The 18146-nt window shown below is 39.7% G+C and overlaps 1 protein-coding gene across 5 annotated transcripts in view; it reads right to left on the reverse strand.

The window, feature by feature from the left end:
* Positions 1-3761: 3761 nt before the first annotated feature.
* Positions 3762-18146, reverse strand: part of SLAIN1 (SLAIN motif family member 1) — a 53097-nt gene continuing 38712 nt past the window's right edge. For 2 of the 5 annotated variants that reach the window (XM_012805117.2, XM_012805118.2), the window contains exons 3-6: positions 16632-16973; positions 10688-10843; positions 6487-6769; positions 4635-4868 (exon numbers count right to left, since the gene is read on the reverse strand). In XM_012805117.2, the coding sequence (XP_012660571.1) occupies positions 4793-4868; positions 6487-6769; positions 10688-10843; positions 16632-16973 (857 nt within the window). In that variant the 3' untranslated portion in view covers positions 4635-4792. Of the gene's footprint in view, positions 4869-6486; positions 6770-10687; positions 10844-16631; positions 16974-18146 lie in introns of all 5 variants that reach the window. The other 3 variants (XM_012805120.1, XM_012805119.1, XM_023513190.1) reach the window with 2 other exon arrangements.

Here is an 18146-nt window from a genome sequence, read left to right on the forward strand (position 1 = left end):
AAAAAAAAAAAAAAAAGGCAAGTTGTATTATATTAAAATATGTATATTCTATTTTAGTAGAATATATAAAATCATTATATATAAAATATTATATTTGTATATAAAATATTAAAATATATTCTATTTACCAAGACACCCTCTGCAAGCTACATAGTGCAGAGATATTTTTATAACACATACAACTGACAAAAGGCTTAGAGCAGAATATACAAAGAACTACTATAAATCAGTAAGAAACTCCGAATAGAAAAGTGGGCAAGAGATCTGAACAGGAACCCATAAAAGATGATATGCAAATATTCCATAAATCAGAGAAAAGACAAATACTGAATCTCACTGACAACTAAGGAAATGCAAATTGAAACCATGAGACATTACCATATATCTACAGATTACAAAGTAAGAGATTAACAATATCAGACATGTAGAGCAACTGGAATCACCATTAACACTGCTGCCACAAAGATAAAGTGATACAACCATTTGGAAAATTAGAGTGTATTATCGAATATAGTTACAGGCGATGTTTTATAGGCAGCTTCTAAGATAGTGCCAATGATCCTCACCTTCCAGGGGTCACATTTTTTGTGTAATTCTCTCCCTTGAGAAAGGGATGGACCTACTGACTGGCTTCTAAAGAACAGATATGGCAAAAGTGATGAGATGCCACTTCCAAGATTAGGTTTAAAGACACCAAGTTGTAAGCTGCCTAAGGACAGGCCCACATGACAAGAAACTAAGCACAGCTTCTGGTGGACAGCACAAAATGAAATGAATTCTACACCAACTATAAGAGTGAGCTCGGGATAATGCCTGGAGTCCCAGCTGACACACTGACTGCAGCCTTGTAAGAGGCCTTGGAGTCCCAGCTGACACACTGACTGCAGCCTTATAAGAGGCCTTGGAGTCCCAGCTGACACACTGACTGCAGCCTTGTAAGAGACCCTGAGTCAGACGACACAGCTAAGCTGCAGCCAGATCCCAGCCCCATGGAAACGGAGATAATATTGTTTGAAGCCTCTACATTGCATGGTAACTTGCTATCCAGCAGTAGCTAACTAATACAAATATAAACCATGCTAAACTGTATGAACTCAGCACCACAGCTCCGGCCCCTGTTGGAGAACCATGCTCCTTAGGATCCCTTTCTGAGTCTGTGCTCCAGTTTATTAACCAGGTGATCTCATGTGAGTTGCTCAGGAGGTAATAGAAGGCACATGTGCCCCAGGTCTCATTCCTTAGTCCTCAATCTCTGTCTAAACCAGGGGTGCCCAACCTTTTTTTCCCTCTGCCACACATTATAAGAATAAGAGTTGTCTTGGGCCACATGTTAAATATGCAAACATTAACAAAGGCTGATTAGTTAAAAAAGAAAAAAAAAAGTCCCTGCATATTTTTGTGATATCTGACACCCAAGATAAGCCAAGAAAGTTCTCACACATTATCAGCGTGTGGCCCACGAGCAGGTTGGACACCCCTCTCTAAATTCATTTTGGTGATCTTAGTCAAAACCACAGCTTTCAAATCTACCCCCTCTGCTGGTAGAACTTCTAGCTGCTGAGCCCAGAACCTTGGAGTTTTTCTCATGATTACTAACGCATGTAGAGCACATCCAATCCAACAAGGGGTTCAACTGGCCATTTCACCACCTTCACTGCTGTCAGGCTGGTTTGATTCTTCAGCCCATCTGGATTACTGAAGCAGGTGCATTCATCCGGCCTGCACCTACACTTGTCCTCTTACAATCTTACAATGTTTTTTGAAATAAGTCAAATAATGTATTCTGCTGTTCAAAACCATGCAACAGCTCCTTCCCATGTCTGAGTAAAATCCAAGTCATAACCGTGGCCACCATGTCCTACCTGACCTTGCCCCATCACCGTCCAGCCTCATCACTGTGGCTTTCTCCCACCTGTTCTCTATTTGCAGCCACCTTGGCCTCCTTGCTCTCCCTCAGATACAGAGGTATGCTCCATCTTACCTCCTTCATGCAGGCTGTTCTCTCCACCAGCCTGTCACAAATCACCTACAGGGCTGATTCAGTAGTTTTGGGGTGAAGCTTGAGCAGATGCATTTATAACAAGTTCCCAAAAGATACTGCTGCCACCCTGATGTGGGGACTGCACTTTGAGAACCATCACCCTAGGCATGTCCATAATGTATTAACTTCCCTCCTACACATCAAGAATAATAATTCCCTACCATCTCACAGAGAACTGAAAATACTCATTAACAGTATTTTATGTCCTACAGAACTCTAGGTGAAAAAAAGCTTGTGAATTATCTTCAGGACTAACTCTCCAACTTCAAGTCTTTGCTCAAATATCATGTCCTTCAACTACATGACTCTTGGGATAGCATAATCTCTCCTGATTCCTATTTCCTCTCAACTCACCTTACCTTGATTATTTTTCCATAGCATATATGCCCTAACCTGCTGTGATTTATTCAACTATGGTTTATATTCTTCCCCCCCAAAATGTACAATCCAAGAGGAAGGGATCTTTGTTTTTTATCCCAAAGGCTAAGCAGACTTTTTTGAATATAAATCAAATACCTGGATGGACAATTAATTGAATCCTTCAATTTCCTCGACAGAGTATAAACTGATTTTTTAAAAATACACTGACCATATGTGTTCACAGGAAGAGAGTTTAGTAGTGAGGAAAAACAGACTTTCTGAGTCAGATAAATCTGGATTCTAAAATCAGCTTCACTATTGGCTAAAATGTTTACCCAAGGCTGATGTCATCACTCTGCGACTCTTGTCTTCATCTTTAAAATGGTGATAACAGTAGATGGTTGTTAGAACTTAGACAAATGTCCACAAAATGTCTTGCACAGTTCTTGTCACTGTAGTGCTCAATAAATATTATTTCCCCTTTCACATCTCACCTCCTCGTGTGGTATTTGAAAGGCAAGTTATCTAAAAACCAGTCCTTTTAGTTCTAAATAGAATTATATGCAAAGCACACTTTAAAAAAAAAATAAAAACCTCTACTGACCATAGATAAAACTTCATTTTAAAATTCAACATATGGGCATCGCCTGTGGCTCAGTGAGTAGGGAACTGGCCTCATATACTGAGGGTGGCGGATTCAAACCCGGCCTCGGCTGAACTGCAACAAAAAAATAGCTGGGCATCGTGGAGGGCACCTGTAGTCCCAGCTACTTGGGAGGCTGAGGCAAGAGAATTGCCTAAGCCCAGGAGGAGGTTGCTGTGAGCTATGTGACACCACGACACTCTACCAATGGCGATAAAGTGAGACTCTGTCTCTACAAAAAATAAATAAATAAATAAAAAGTCAACATAAAAACCTTTATACCTGAAGGTACTATGGAAAATTTAGGCAAAGTGTCTCAACATAGTTAGCTGGCTATTTCAAATTGCACACGAACTTTATGGACACCTTATATAATGTAGAATAAGGATAGTACTTTGCTATTCCGCTGACACTAAAAGTATTTCGAATTCAACCCCCATAAAATATCGAAATCTCCATAAATAAGCATATGACCAACAGGCTTCTGAAGTGCTGGTGGCCTTTCTAAATGAGCCCTAAACCTCACGGTAAAACTAAAACCTCACATTTCTTCTCCAAAGTGTTCGGGAAAAGAAAAATAATTTCTGCCAATTTGAACAGTCTAAGTCTCCCTGCTTGAGGTACAAATGCCCAGGACAAAACATAGCAACAACCACCATTGTTTTCACAATTGTAGTGAAATACTCTTTCTGCTGCACATTCAGGCGTGACCTGATATTGCTGAAATAGAGTCTTTATTTCTGAACATTCCAAAACAGCAGTGTACACAGTAACAAATATTAAGTCATATGCCATAAGAAAGCATTCATTAGTGCAAATGGGTTTTGTAAAAGGTCTATCAAAAAGATTTATTTGCTTTAAAATGCATTCATTTCCAGAAGCATTGTTAATAAAACATTACAGTTTCATCCTTTGTAGTAAAGTATTGAAAATTTAATTGTGGTACAGTAGCAAACATTGCAGGTATTAAGTGCAATGAGCTTGTGATGCCATTATAAATATGAAACCCATGGGTGACAAGAAATTAACAATGAAAATGACAAGACCGTTTAACTCTGCTGTCTGGCTGTCTCCTCCCAATGCTTCGGATTATGTTGTGCTCATTCAACACAAAGTTATGTCTTTCAAATTGTATGATGGATTTTTTTTTTTTTTTTTTTTTTGCTGATATATCCCTAGAGCTAAAAAAATAGTACCTTACCACAAAAATATTTTTATGGCACAAAATTTAAGTTGTTCCATAGTGGTTCACATAGGTGTAAAAAGAAATAGGCACAAAAAATAAAATTCCTGTAAACTATAAAAAAGTAAATTTCAAAGCATACATTATAGAACCTAGTTGTAAATATGCACGTATTAAAATACACAACAGATGATGGAAAGATGTTTAGAACACGTAAGTAAATTGAACAAGTTACTTTAAAAAAAAAAAACGCATATGGCAAAGCATTATTGATACATCTCAATTCTCTCAAAAAGTATTCAGGTACAGAGCAGTTCTACAAAAACTTCCTAGATCTAAGCGTCACAATACTGCAACCATGGATTTGAGAACGTTGCAGTATCTCAGGCAAATATTTAAGTGCAATTATTAGTCTCTGGTGACTGGTCCATTGAAAAACAATGCAGTAAATATATTAAAATGCAAAAGGGAAAGAATATCCCAACATCCACTGTTGCCCAGCCAGCTGGGTAACACAACCCTCATTTTCACTTCTTTCCCATTCTTCAGGGTAAATAAAACTGCATCAGTAGCAACCATCTCTCCAATTTCCATCCCTCAGAGTGCTGAGTGAAGACAGAGGCTTTGGAGGCTGGAGGAAACTATAAAGAGATGAAAACAAAAGAAAGATTGTTAATAATCCCATGAGTTCGGTCACTTACGCTGATCTACTCTCTCATGGACGCTCCTCTCCTCCAGAAATGACAAGCTCTTGGCACCATCCGAAGCCCAGCTTGGGGCTCACACCTGGGGGCCTTCACGACATGCCCTCCCACTGAGGCCCCGGCTGACGGCGGCGCAGTGCCGTCCATGCACACTGTATGCACACAGCCAATTGGCAACATAAATAAAAATAATATCCTTAGTGTCGCTCAAATATTTTAAATTCATAAAGAACAAGAAACTAGGAAGATGGCCTAAAAACAAGGATGTTTACTTTATTGACTACAAATAGCAAATAAACATGAAGGAATTTTAACCTTTCTAATAACTGACAGGGTGTCTGTCACATTGGCAGAGCACTTAAAAAGAATGGTAATACCCAGCATTTGCTTTAGTTTGGGGAACAGACCCTCTCCTGTATTCTGGCAGTGACCACCTTTCAGGTAGTTCAGAGATGTCTATCCAGGGGTGAATGGAAGGCCTACAGTATAACCCACACGCATCAGATAACAGGATTCCGTCCTGCATGAACATGACAGTATGGCTCTGCATTTACCAAGCAGAAGCAGCCAGAATTCATTGAACAAATGCAGCAAAATGATTTCCAGCTGGGTAGTATGATTATAGGGCCGCTTTTGTTTCATTTTTCAATAATTTGTTTTTAATCGGAGCACCTATTACTTCTAATAAGCAAACAAAAACTATTTACATCCACATGAAGTACATAAAGAAAGAAAGAAATTACGTGTTCCCACATCCCTTTCAAACTTTGACTCCAGTTCCCTCCCTCTCTTTCTTCATAGCCTAATTTCTTATAAGAGTCTTATTTATTCTCTCCTTTTTTCTCATCTTCCTATCTCTCTGCAACCCAGTCTTATAGACTTTCCTTTCTTTTTTTTTTTTTTTAAACTAGAAAACCCTCCAGGATATCCCATTCAAGAAGGGTATGCCATGACCAGGAGCTGGTCTAAAATGTTCTCTGCAGACGATCTGGAATTATTAAGATAGGAAAAAAAGTTCTACCGGGACCCAACAGAATTCACAAACATAAGCAGATAAAGCCCCAGCTGAGTATCACGCTAAGATCCTTTTCAAATCATGAGTATGGTGTGTGCACATGTGCCTAACACATTTTTCTACGTTTTGATAAAAAGTGACTGATTCAACAAATATTTGAGAACCTACCCTGTGACAGGCATACTTCTTGGCACTAGGAATATATAGCAGTGAACTAGAGAAGCAACTACCCCTGAAGCTGTCATCTGAGCAAAGGCATCAAGAGGGCAGGGAACATCTAAATAATTTGGGACGAGAAAACTTACCAGGCAAAAGCAAAGAGTACATCACGAGCGATGTGATGAGGGAGTACGGGAAGATGATGCGATCAGAGAAAATAGGATAGACCATACAGGGACATCCATCCCTTTAGGGACAGCCAGGCCATAAAGGGCCGTGACCAGGTAAGGTTAAACTGAGCCAAAGGAAAAGTCGGGATGGTTCTAGGAGCAGTTTCTAGTTTCAAACAGCAAATGAAGTTATGCAAACAAAGCTTCTTACCTTCGAACTGGTTGTGCAATTTTGCTTCGAGGCAGGTTACTCCCGTTTATTGCCAGTGAAGGTCTTGGAAGCGCGCTGCGACCCATGATCCCGGCAGCTGCAGCTTTGTTTGGCGTAGGGATTCCTGTGCTGGAATGCAACTGTAAGCCGTTGGATAAAGGCATATTACTGCTGCCTTGAACGGTTGGACTCACGTAGGCTGTGGCTTTAAGAGGCTGTCGGACAGACACTGGGAAATGTCCCACGCTGTGGACTCTGTGCTGCAGCTGTCCTGGTGACGGAACTGGAAGAGAACATGACATTCAGGTGAGGAAACTTCTACTGCCATCCGGCTTAGAGAATGCACACCACACTCAGCAGAGCCTGTACTGCCTAAGAGCACAATGTACCTAGGAAACGGTATGGGAATGCAGTTTCCAGACAGCATTTCACTGCCGAAAATTCTAACCCTTGGCAAGAGTCTCCTAGTCTGTCAATCAGCACCATCCTGGAGTGCCTAACTACACACAGAAGCCAGTGCACAGCACGGCCTCCGTTCCTTTAGCCAAGGTGATACTCTGTGTTCTTATAGAGTAAATTCTTCCTTGCTTGCTTGGAAAACATTAGGATTTCTTGATGGCTGCTCGAAGGACAGTTTCATAAAAATGAAACAAGAGGACACTTTAATAGTTTTAATTCTAGAAAAGAAGACACAGGTGGTATCTGTAGGTACAGTTTATTACAGATATTAACATATTCCTTAAGTAACGTTTATTATGACATTTACCTACTCACTGGGTTGCCAGGAAGATTAAATAAATTAATCCACATAAAACTTGAGAATGGTAGCCAGAACTCAGTAACCTCTCAACAAGTACTAGCTACCATTATCTGTCTATCAGCAGCGAAATCACTGTTTTATAAAAACACAGAAAATCAAACACCTAGGAATAAATTTCACTACAGAGATAAACCTTCTATACAGAAAGTTATGAAACAGTGCTGAGAGGCAATAAAGACCTAAATCAATGAATGTGAAGACTCTCCTGAAACTGATCTATAGATTCATTCAATGAAATTCCTATTTCATTTGACATGAAATTATGAAATTCAGAATTCAGAGTCCTAATACCCTATTATCCTCCCTACATTCAAGATAAATAACCATTCTTGATTTTTAAGAAAAAGAGATAAGAGAAACAAGTTTAAATCAACCAACATAATTTCAATTTTACAAATGAGAAAACAAAAATCAAAAAGAATACATAACTTCCCTCAAGAATCTATGATGAAGAAAACACCTAAGCCTCGGGCTTTTGTTGAACAGTTCTGCATTAAACTTTTTTTAAAAAATCTGGCATTTACTCTAGGATCCATAGTAGTTATAAAAATGAACAGGATATAGTAAAGATGACTGTTCAAATTATTGGTATTCCATAATTATGACCTGAAAATATCAGATATACAGAGGTCAACCTAAAATCTACCCATGAAGAGCCAAAAATCTAGTAGTATTGAGAGCAGCATTCCCAGACGGAGAGATTATTAATATTTAGGTAGTAATGTCGTAACAGGTAAACCGTACAACCTGAACCCAGAGACAATCATGCTTCTCCTTCTAGACCTCGCCACCCTTCCAACTTTCTCTGTCCTACCTTCGTGCTTTCCTGAAAGGAAAATGGTCCAGAACTAGAAATCTTCATGATATAAACTCAATGTATAAAGAACAGCAGCTCAGAATGTTCAGAAACAAAAGTCAAAGTAGAATCCTAAGATTTTACAACACTACATTACGACCAACACGTTAACTACTTTTCTCTTTATTTTCATCATTTCTTTTACGTTTATTAATGGGAATTCTCCTGCCAAGCATTTCCCCTCCTCTCCATTTATTTATTCATTTAATTAAGTATGGAGCGAGGGATACACGTATTTATTTTAGTCTATCATTTATAATACATCATTATAATTTTTTATTCTATAGCTCAAATTGTCCCAGGTTTAGCCACTTGGCACTTTGCAATGTACAGTCTACTTTAATTTAGCTACTAACACACAGTGAGGTAAAGTTAACAAAAATTTCCAATCATTGCCATATCTGCTCTTGTCAAAACTGTATTTTTCCCATTCTACACTTACACTATTGATTTCTGTAACTCTAACACAGAATGGTGTATTTCTCTGTATACATTCTCTAAGCCGGATGGCAGTCAAATCTGTCCATTGTTCTAACTTCCTGATGTGAAGTTAGCAGTGGTCCTCTCAGTGTCACACCCTTAGCAAACTGCACAGCTTGCCTCTGTGTTTTCCCACAAGTTGTTAACTCAAATATTTAACAGGTAGAGCCTTAAGATAGAGCCACATGGTATTCATTCATTCATTCATTCAAGCAGTCACTCAAAGTTCATTATGTTTGGGCGACATGCCAGATGCTGAGAACAAAAAATCAAACAAATTACGGTCCAAGCCCAGAGTGAGCCTATAACCTAGGAGGGAAGACGAATTATACAAACAGTAAAACATGAAACATAAATAACAGAAACCCAATCCATTCTAGCCTTGCTTGAGGGGTATTTGGGAGAGTGTGTTAGGTCATCAATGAAGTAATGAAGACGTGTTCAAAGAACATGGCATTTGTATCGTATCACAAAAGTCAGCAGGAGTAAACCGGATGAAGAAGGGGAGAGAGTGTGGCAGGCAGAAAAGGGCGGAGTCAGAACATCACGGTCAAAAAAAGCCGGAGCTAGGTTTGCATCTCTGCTCTTGCACCTGCAAGGCCCTGGGCAAACCATTACTTAACCTGACCTAGAACTATTTCCTCATCCACAAAATGGGAATGACGATAGAAACTGCCGCACAGAGTTTCTGGCAGAGCTATGTAAGATGATGAATATAAATTAATCAGCACAGTCCCTTGTAAAGTCATGGCTGTCACCGTGTTGTTAGGAACTAAGACAAAAAGACATGAAAAACCATCGCATGTTGGGGAAATAGCACCTGAGACACAAACCTGGGTTTGAGGGAGAAGGGCCACAAACCGCGGAGACCTCCGGTTGTTGACTCTGGGCCAGTACAGGCTGAACACACTCTGCACCTCCTAAATCTGGGCATATATATGTATGCTGCCACTATGACCTTGTGCCTTCCTCCCAGGGGTCAATGTAAGATCTCACCCCAACAATCCACACACACAGCATGAGCAGAAAGGGGGGGAATCTGGAATTACCAAATCCCTGCACAAGGCAAAGACATACAGCACTGGGTCTGACGCTCACTGCGTTGCTCACAGACAGATGAAGCACGTAGGAAGTGAGCAACAGATTGTGGGGTGAGCCGAAAAGGAGCACAAAGAAACCACATTAGGTACACTAAAACATAACTTCACCTGGGGAAAAACGTCACACACGGGTGAAAAACAAGAACAAAGTAACGGCCAGACAGAGGTAAGCACGCTCTCTCGGAGTAAAGGGATCAGGTATCAGCTAGAAAGAAGAGGATGTATCTGCAAAGAAGAAAAGATTTTTCTACGATGACTGGATAAATTAATCACCATTTAGTACTTCTACTGCTATCCTTGAGTATAAAAGACCACATATGATTTGCTATTTTAATTTACAACAAAGGCACTGGTAAAAATACTACTCAACCGTAATGGTGAAATACAAAAAAGGGCACAAAATAAGGAGAAAAATCTCCTTTAGAGTGCTTGCAAGTAAAAAGGGAGGACATAAAACAGTAAGATACTTTCTTAATGGTGTTCTGAGACTAATTACAAATTACAAAGCATTTTATTTATTTATTTTTTTTGAGACAGAGTCTTACTCGGTAGAGTGCCATAGCATCTCTGCTCACAGCAACCTCCAACTCTTGGGCTAAAGTGATTCTCTTGCCTCAGCCTCCCAAGTAGCTGGGAGTACAGGCACCTACCACAACGCCCAGCTATATTTTCTTTTTTTTTTGAGACAGAGTCTCACTATGTTGCCCTCAGTAGGTGCCATGGCTTCACAGCTCACAGCAACCTCCAACTCTTGGGCTTAAGAGATTCTCTTATCTCAGCCTCCCAAGCAGCTGGGACTACAGGCACCTGCCACAACACCTGTTGCAGTTGCCATTGTTGTTTAGCTGGCCCAGGCCAGGTTTGAAGACACCAGCCTCAGTGTATGTGGCAGGTTTTAATACTGTGCTACGGGTGCTGAGCCATATTAAAGCTTTTCATACTTACTACAGGACTGTATTCTTGAAATTCCATTTCCAGCTCCATGCAAGCTTGAGTCGAAACTCTGACTATTTCGCACGGTGACTGGAGAACTAATGTTGCTACTAATGGTAGTTGTACTTGGCATCCGGGCGAGATTAGGCATACTTCTCCGGAGCTTATCTGGAAGAGAAAAGAGTTTTACCAAATTAAAAAAAAAATCACAAAATTTTATGCCAATTAAAACACTAGCTTGCAAAAGTAAATGATAAAAATGATCCTGAGCTAATGAACAAACTCTCAGAGAATTAACCTACAGTATAGGAAAACATACTCTCCAACCAGAAGGTTCCACCAAAACTGTGTTAAAAGAAAAACAAGTGTTCTATAAAAAGAGATAGGGATTAATTATCTCTTTGTTCCTATTCAATAAGTAGACAGATAAAGCTGTATTAAATCAGGGTTGAAAATAACCTGAAAGCCATTTAAGCTACAAAAAAACTACAAGTTACACGTTTATTTTTAAAAACTAGAAGAGTCAAAATTAACACTTCCTGAATTTTTTTTGCTAACCCACCAAAGTGAAGCAAATTAACAAAATTCCAACTTGAGATGTCTTGCGATACCTATTCAGCACATCAACATGGCCACATTAACTTCTGGGAAGTTTTAACTCTCACGACTGTGCCACTCAATATTTGGAGACTTGGAGAAGAACAGGAAAATACTGTACTTCTCTTTCTTTCTCCTTGCTAAGTACATCTTCTACCACCAAGAGGCAGCCGAGAGTCAGACATATCTCAATGCTGCTGAGATCTTTAAATCAGCCACAAGACGGCAACGGTACTACAAAACAGTTTCCTAATACATAAATACACCCCTCCCCCAAACTAAAGTATGTACGGCAGGTCTAAGCTGAGAAAACAAAGGATACATTTGAAAACTAAGCTAAAGTCTGTTCAAGTACAAAACTGCATTCATTTCTCCCCTTCACACATTATTCTCCTAATTGCTTAGATCCAAAAACCATAGCCCTGTCCAGCAAGTCACTTCCATCAGAAGTCTGGGAGTCTCCCAAGACTCGCCTTCCCCTTTCACCCTAGACTCCAAGTCCTGTTAATCCCATCTCTTGAGGATTTCATGAATCTTCCACTCATTCAACCTAGTTCAGCCCTCACTATCACCTACATTTTCACAAAATGCTCTTAATTGGTTTCCATGCACCCTGTCTTATTCCTTCAATCCATCCTGTACCATAAGCCAGGCAGGCCCACCCTGCCTAGACCCCAAACACATATGTAGTCACCCCCTTGCTGAACCTTCCAGCGTTGATTCTTCTCCCTTTTGTCATCTGAAAGCCCAGTGCCTGAGCACGGCCCAGATAAGGACATGAGGACACAGAGGGGTCTGCTACAACCTGCACGCATGCTGGTCCCTCCATGTGAGTACCCATCCCTACATTGTGGAAGGGACAACAGAACAAAGGAAACAAATATTTATTGTGTCTTTACTAAATGCCAGATACTGGGAGATGCTGGAGAGTCCACGCTGTATTTATTAGATAAGAGAAACACTGTCCCCAGTTCTCAGTGACTTTAGCATCTGGACCAATGTTTCTCAATCTTTTATTTTCCCATTATTGAGCCTAAGAAGACAATCTAAATATAGATTATATTTAAAATTAATTTCTTGGGCGGCACCTGTGGCTCAAAGGAGTAGGGCGTTGGCCTCATATGCCAGGGGTGTAGGTTCAAACCCAGCCCCAGCCAAAAACTGCAAAAAAAAAAAAAAAAAAAAAAAAAATTTAATTTCTCTCAAATGAAAGAAATTAAATATTTAAGAATAACATTTTGAAAGGTAGGGGTAAACTTAGGAAGTTTACAATCCATTATAATATCCAAGATTTTTTTCATTGCCCCAAACTCTACAAGATAATTTTATCTTTAATAAAATACTCCCCAACACACTTGAGGGCACATATCAGAACGTTCAAGCTTGTGGTCATTTCCTTTCAAGCTAAATCAGAAAACAAATCATATCCAGTAGAACATCTGTAAGTGGACCACCCAAGGGATAGTCACAACCTGGCCAGCATATGGAGGTTGTCAACATAAGGAACTAGGCCGACTGGACTGATACATACATGTGTGGTTCATGTCCGATCCATGAAAATTAGGTCAACTTAAGGAGGTGGTCATCTAGGAGGGTCTACTGCAGGCTTCTATATTTCTTTTTTAAATTGCTCTTCCACTATTTAGTACAACAGATTTTGTACAGAGAAACATTGAAAAATAGTATCATAAACACCTGCACATTTTCTGACTGAATTGGTAGTTTCTACTTTGCCATATACAATGTATCTCCACACATACAGCTGTTTCCTCTGCTAAACAATATAAAAGCTGCCACCTCTTGACACTTTAACCCTAAATGCAGATGACTTCCTAAGCCTAAGAAAGCTCCCCAGAATCACAATATTGTCACCATACACAAACAAATTAATAATATAATTCATACACAAATTTTCCAAACTTATCAAGAATATTTTTCCCTCTAGACCACAATCCAACCAAGTTCATGCATTACACTTGGTTGTCGGGTCTCTAATCACTGTCAATTTAGATGTATCCGTCTTTAAAACCAATCTTTACTCATATTTAAGCATCAATTCAATTTCAAAAAGCTTTAATCTTGAAATATGTTCTTAATTTTTTTTAATTAAATCATAGCTATGTACAGCTGTGTGCGGGCTCTATATACAATCTGAAATATTTTCATCAAACTGGTTACTATAGCCTTCATGTCATTTTCTTAGTTATTGCATTAAGACATTTATATTCTACACTTACAAAGATTCACATGTACCCTTGTAAGATGAACCATGGGCGTGGTCCCACCAATCACCCTCCCTCCACCCATCCTCCCCTCTCCCCTCCTTGAAATATGTTCTTAAAAGTAAGTCTTCCAAGTGCAAATATTTAGGACACTATTTCTCTGGGAGCTAAGCTGTGATCTCCAGCTTGCATTAGACCATCTGGAAATGAGGCACACTTTCCTGTCAAACAACTTGGAATGTCTTAATAACCACTTACAAAGTTCAAGGAACAAAAACGAATGTTCTAATACTATCTTCACAAGAAATCAGCAATTTAATCTTTGAAGACTTAGGTGTAGCAGGAAACTGGAGGACAGACCAAGGAAAGAATTCAAGTGAGTTTGTTCATAGTACAGAGACAGCTAGACTCACCACACTATGGAACCAAAGATTCAGAAATCGTTGGGAATCAAGGAGATGGAGGTATTCAGTTACCAACTGGACAGCTGGATCTAGCAATGCAGTCAATACAGGGTCCAAGGGAGGGCCTGATGCTAACAACGACTAGATCAAGTCACAGACAACCCCTGTACACTAAATATTACAGGAAAATTGGTAAAGATTCTGTAAGGTTTAGCCAATCCCATGGCTAGCAACTTATTTCAAATAAACTTTTAATTCTATGACTCTCAGAAATATTCTAAGAACTTTTATGAGCCATCTCTTTGAATTTAGGCACTATACAAGCTTTGGAGTTAATGTATTTACAGTTCTAGTTTATTTTCAATTATTTCAAAATAGACTCAATGATTTAACAATTTTTTTTTTGCAGTTTTTGGCTGGGGCTGGGTTTGAACCTGCCACCTGTGGCATATGGGGCCAGTGTCCTACTCCTTTGAGCCACAGGCACTGCCCTCAATAATTATTTTTACCTCTCTATATACATATATATATATATATATTTTTTTTTTTTTTTTTGAGACAGAGTCTCACTTTGTCGCCCTCTATCCAGTGCCCTGGTGTCATAGCTCCCAGCAACCTCAAACTCTTGTGCTCAAGTGATTCTCTTGCCTCAACCTCCCAAGTAGCTGGGACGACAGGCACCCACCACAATACCCGGCTAATTTTGTTGTTGTTGTTGCTTGTTTGTTTAGCAGGCCCAGTCTGGGTTTGACTCCACCAGCCCTGGTGTACATGGCCGGTGCCCTAACCACCGAGCTACGGATGCTTGCTAAGCCTCCTATCTGCATCATTTTGATAATTAAAAATATTTGACAGATTGAGTTACCACTCTCATTTCACAATTTTGTCTCAATAATTTTCTATGGTAACAAATGCAGGCTCAGACATCTGAACCATATGTTCATTCACAAAAGTTTGGAAGAGGGTGGGAGGAGACAACCTTTATTCAGCATATCCACTTCCGGCAAGGGAAGATTCTTCACTGCATTTATTCCTTATAACACATTTAGGTTGAAAGACTATGTACCAGATGGTTTGGTGGGAAATGATACCTAAGTTTTCTAAAAGATACTATCTTCATAGTCCACATTTTATAGTTAGGGAAGCCAAAGCTCAGAGACCTGAGAAACCTCTCAGGGAAGTGGTCAGAAAGGGCTGGCACCAGGTCCACTGGACCTCAGAGCCCGCGCTCAACCATTCAACTAATTAGGCACAAGCCACAACCAGAAAATGGCCTTTGTGTTCCATTTTTCTTTGTGTTTCAGAAACCAGACCTTTTAGGAAAAATAAAACTACCACCAAGGCACCTGAACTGCAGGGTAGTTCCATTTTCCTGTGAGGAATATCAAAGCACAGGTTTCCAGGAAACCTGACTCTTTTTTAAAATGGCGTTTGCTGAAAGTGGATATCGCTTTTCTGAGGTGCGACATTGTAGTGGAGGAAAATGATCCCATTGAAAGTCCTAATCAAGATGCAGAACCAGCATCTGCTTGACAACTTGACTACAATGTTCTAAAACACGAGTAACAAAACACAACGCTAGACATCCTATCAATCGAAGGATGACACTGTGACTTCAACTAAGCACATGGGATGTTCTGTCTGTCTGGTGTCATGAGCTTTAATACACTAGTCACTGTGACTTCTTTTTTAATCTGTCACCCTTTTAAACTTGAAATTTCAGATGGTAAAAGTTTATGAAAATAAAATTTAAAATATTTTCAAATGACCTCTTAGTATGAATGTTGAAGTAATGGAGGGAGATAAGTTAAAAACTAAAAACATGGTAGCAGTTAATCACTAATACAATCTGTATCTGGCCTAACAATATTTTTAAATATATTTTTATCACTTCAGGGCCCACCTTTGAGAAAGGGTGCTATGTAATAATGAAAAGCTATCACTACTTAATTAGGAATCATTTTTCAGTAGTTTGTTTCTCTATAATACATGGAGTTTGTATGTGAAGGTCTGGCCGATCCTTAGTACAAGAACACAACATGTCTGTTTTCCCCATAGTTCTTGGAAGTAAGGGAGTCTAACTCCTGGGAGTGAGGGAGAAAGATAAATGATGAAAACAGAAAAAAATATGACAGAGAATGACACAAACTCCAACCACCACGTTGACATTTGAACACATCAACTTCCCATGATCGTGCCAGATATCAGCCTCCAGGTTCCTACTTTTGCATAGATCTTAATTCTAGATATCAAGAAATAGAAGGAAAGACACATCTCAAACTTCCCTAAATCTGGATGCGCAAGAGCAGCGTCCACCCCAAGTGTCACCGCCCATGCACACCACCACCGTGCCAGGAATAGGCAGTAAGGGACTGAGGCCGCACAAAGGTCAGAAAACAACTCTGAGCCCTGACTCCACAAGGTTGAGCATGGATTCCTCCGCTTGCACAAGCCTGCCCATCCCGCAGTTCTACCAGCTACAACATAAAGAAGGTCCCCACTTTTAATGATTTCCGAATCAGGTATGTCATGGAGGTTTTCATGAAGCTCCTGGGACCTGTCATTAGTAGTGGGTCAATTGCAAATGTAAATTCAGACCAAACTCAAGATGAAATCTTGAGAAAGAAGAAATCTGGAAAACATTTCCCAATGATTTATGTTGTTCTTCAAGCCATTTTTGGCCCACATTGTGAAGGAACAGCACATCAAATACCACAGAGGAACAGGACCTACCTCCACTAGTCCTATTTGGTTGCTGATCTGGAGTTTGGGCTTGAGGAGAATAATACTGTTGCTGCTGGTAATTATTTGAAGGAAAATACTGGGAACTGGGGCTCCTCCTACACTCCCGAATGCTGGAGAAAGTCTGTGAGTGGGGAATTCCTCTTTGGAAAGGTGAACATCTTGGAAGGCGGGGCTGAGGTGGTGGCAAATGATCGAATTCTTCCTCATCCTCCAGACTGTATCGGTCATATTCTTGATCACTACATGTCCCTTTTTTCCCAGAACTCAAGGACACACTAGAACTATGTCTTGACACAGACGCAGAAGTAGAAGCATAATCTTGCCTGAGACCTGTAAAATAACAACAAACATTATTCTTATGAGGTATTTCAATCTAGTTAACATTAAATTATAATTAATCAAATATTAGAGAAAAAAATTGTGCCAAACAAATTATGCAAATAGAACTCATTATCTTATTCTCTGTTTATGAAATCCCAAGAATACAAACACATTTACCTACCAACAGATATCTAATATGAGACAATTCTGTTTTGCTAAAAGATTATCCTGATTCCAGCAAAGATTAAATTATATGCTTCCTGTATAGCTCTTCAATCAGTATCTATCAAATTCCCCAAAGGATCCCTTTTCAAATCAAGCAGTACACTAGAACGTCTATAAGCTGACCACCCAAGGGACTAAAAAAACTGGTCAACATACAAAGGTGGTCAACACAAGGAACCAGGCCTACTGTACTGCTACATACATGTGGTGCAAGTCTGGTCTAGGAAAATTAGGTCAACTTAAGGAAGTGACATAAGGAGGTGGTCAACTATGGAGGTTCTACTGTATGGAGGAAGAGAATAGTTTGCTATGCTTTATAGGGGTCCACAAACTTTTTAAACAGGGAGCCAGTTCACTGTCCCTCAGACTGTTGGAGGGCCAGACTGAGAGCCCTGGGTTGAGGTGGCTTGGACAGGCAGCGGCGGCAAAAACACCCAGCGGGCTGGATAAATGTCCTCGGTGGACTGCATGCAGCCCACAGGCTATAGTTTAAGGACCCCTGCTTTAGAACAATTAAAATCACCCAACACCTTCCCCGGTAAGAAGATAGTCTGCTCCCACTCACAACTTTCAAAGTCAAAGGGAAAGTTTAAAATCCAAGGTACAAATATTTTCTTACCAGGTCATCTCTCCTTTGTTCTTTTCTGTTACTAACATTCTCTCTTTCAAAGCACATTGACACTTCAATAGTTTTAGGTCATTCTAAATGGCATCCATCTAAAAATAGTGACACTTCAAGTTTCTTGCTTTTAACTCATGGCCAATACCACATTTTTTTTTAATTGCCTATTTCTGACTACTTACCTTCTGAAACTGACATCCAATCTCTTAGCCATATATTTTTAGAAAGAGTATTTAAATTTGCTGTTACTAAAAAATGATATAAAATAATCACTCTTCCCCTCCAAATGTCTCTTAGTAAACCCTGTGTAGGCACTACCATGTTTCTCATAGTAG

Source organism: Otolemur garnettii, unplaced genomic scaffold (genome assembly GCF_000181295.1).
Source record: "Otolemur garnettii isolate 467f Iridium unplaced genomic scaffold, OtoGar3 scaffold00036, whole genome shotgun sequence".
NCBI lineage: Eukaryota > Metazoa > Chordata > Mammalia > Primates > Galagidae > Otolemur > Otolemur garnettii.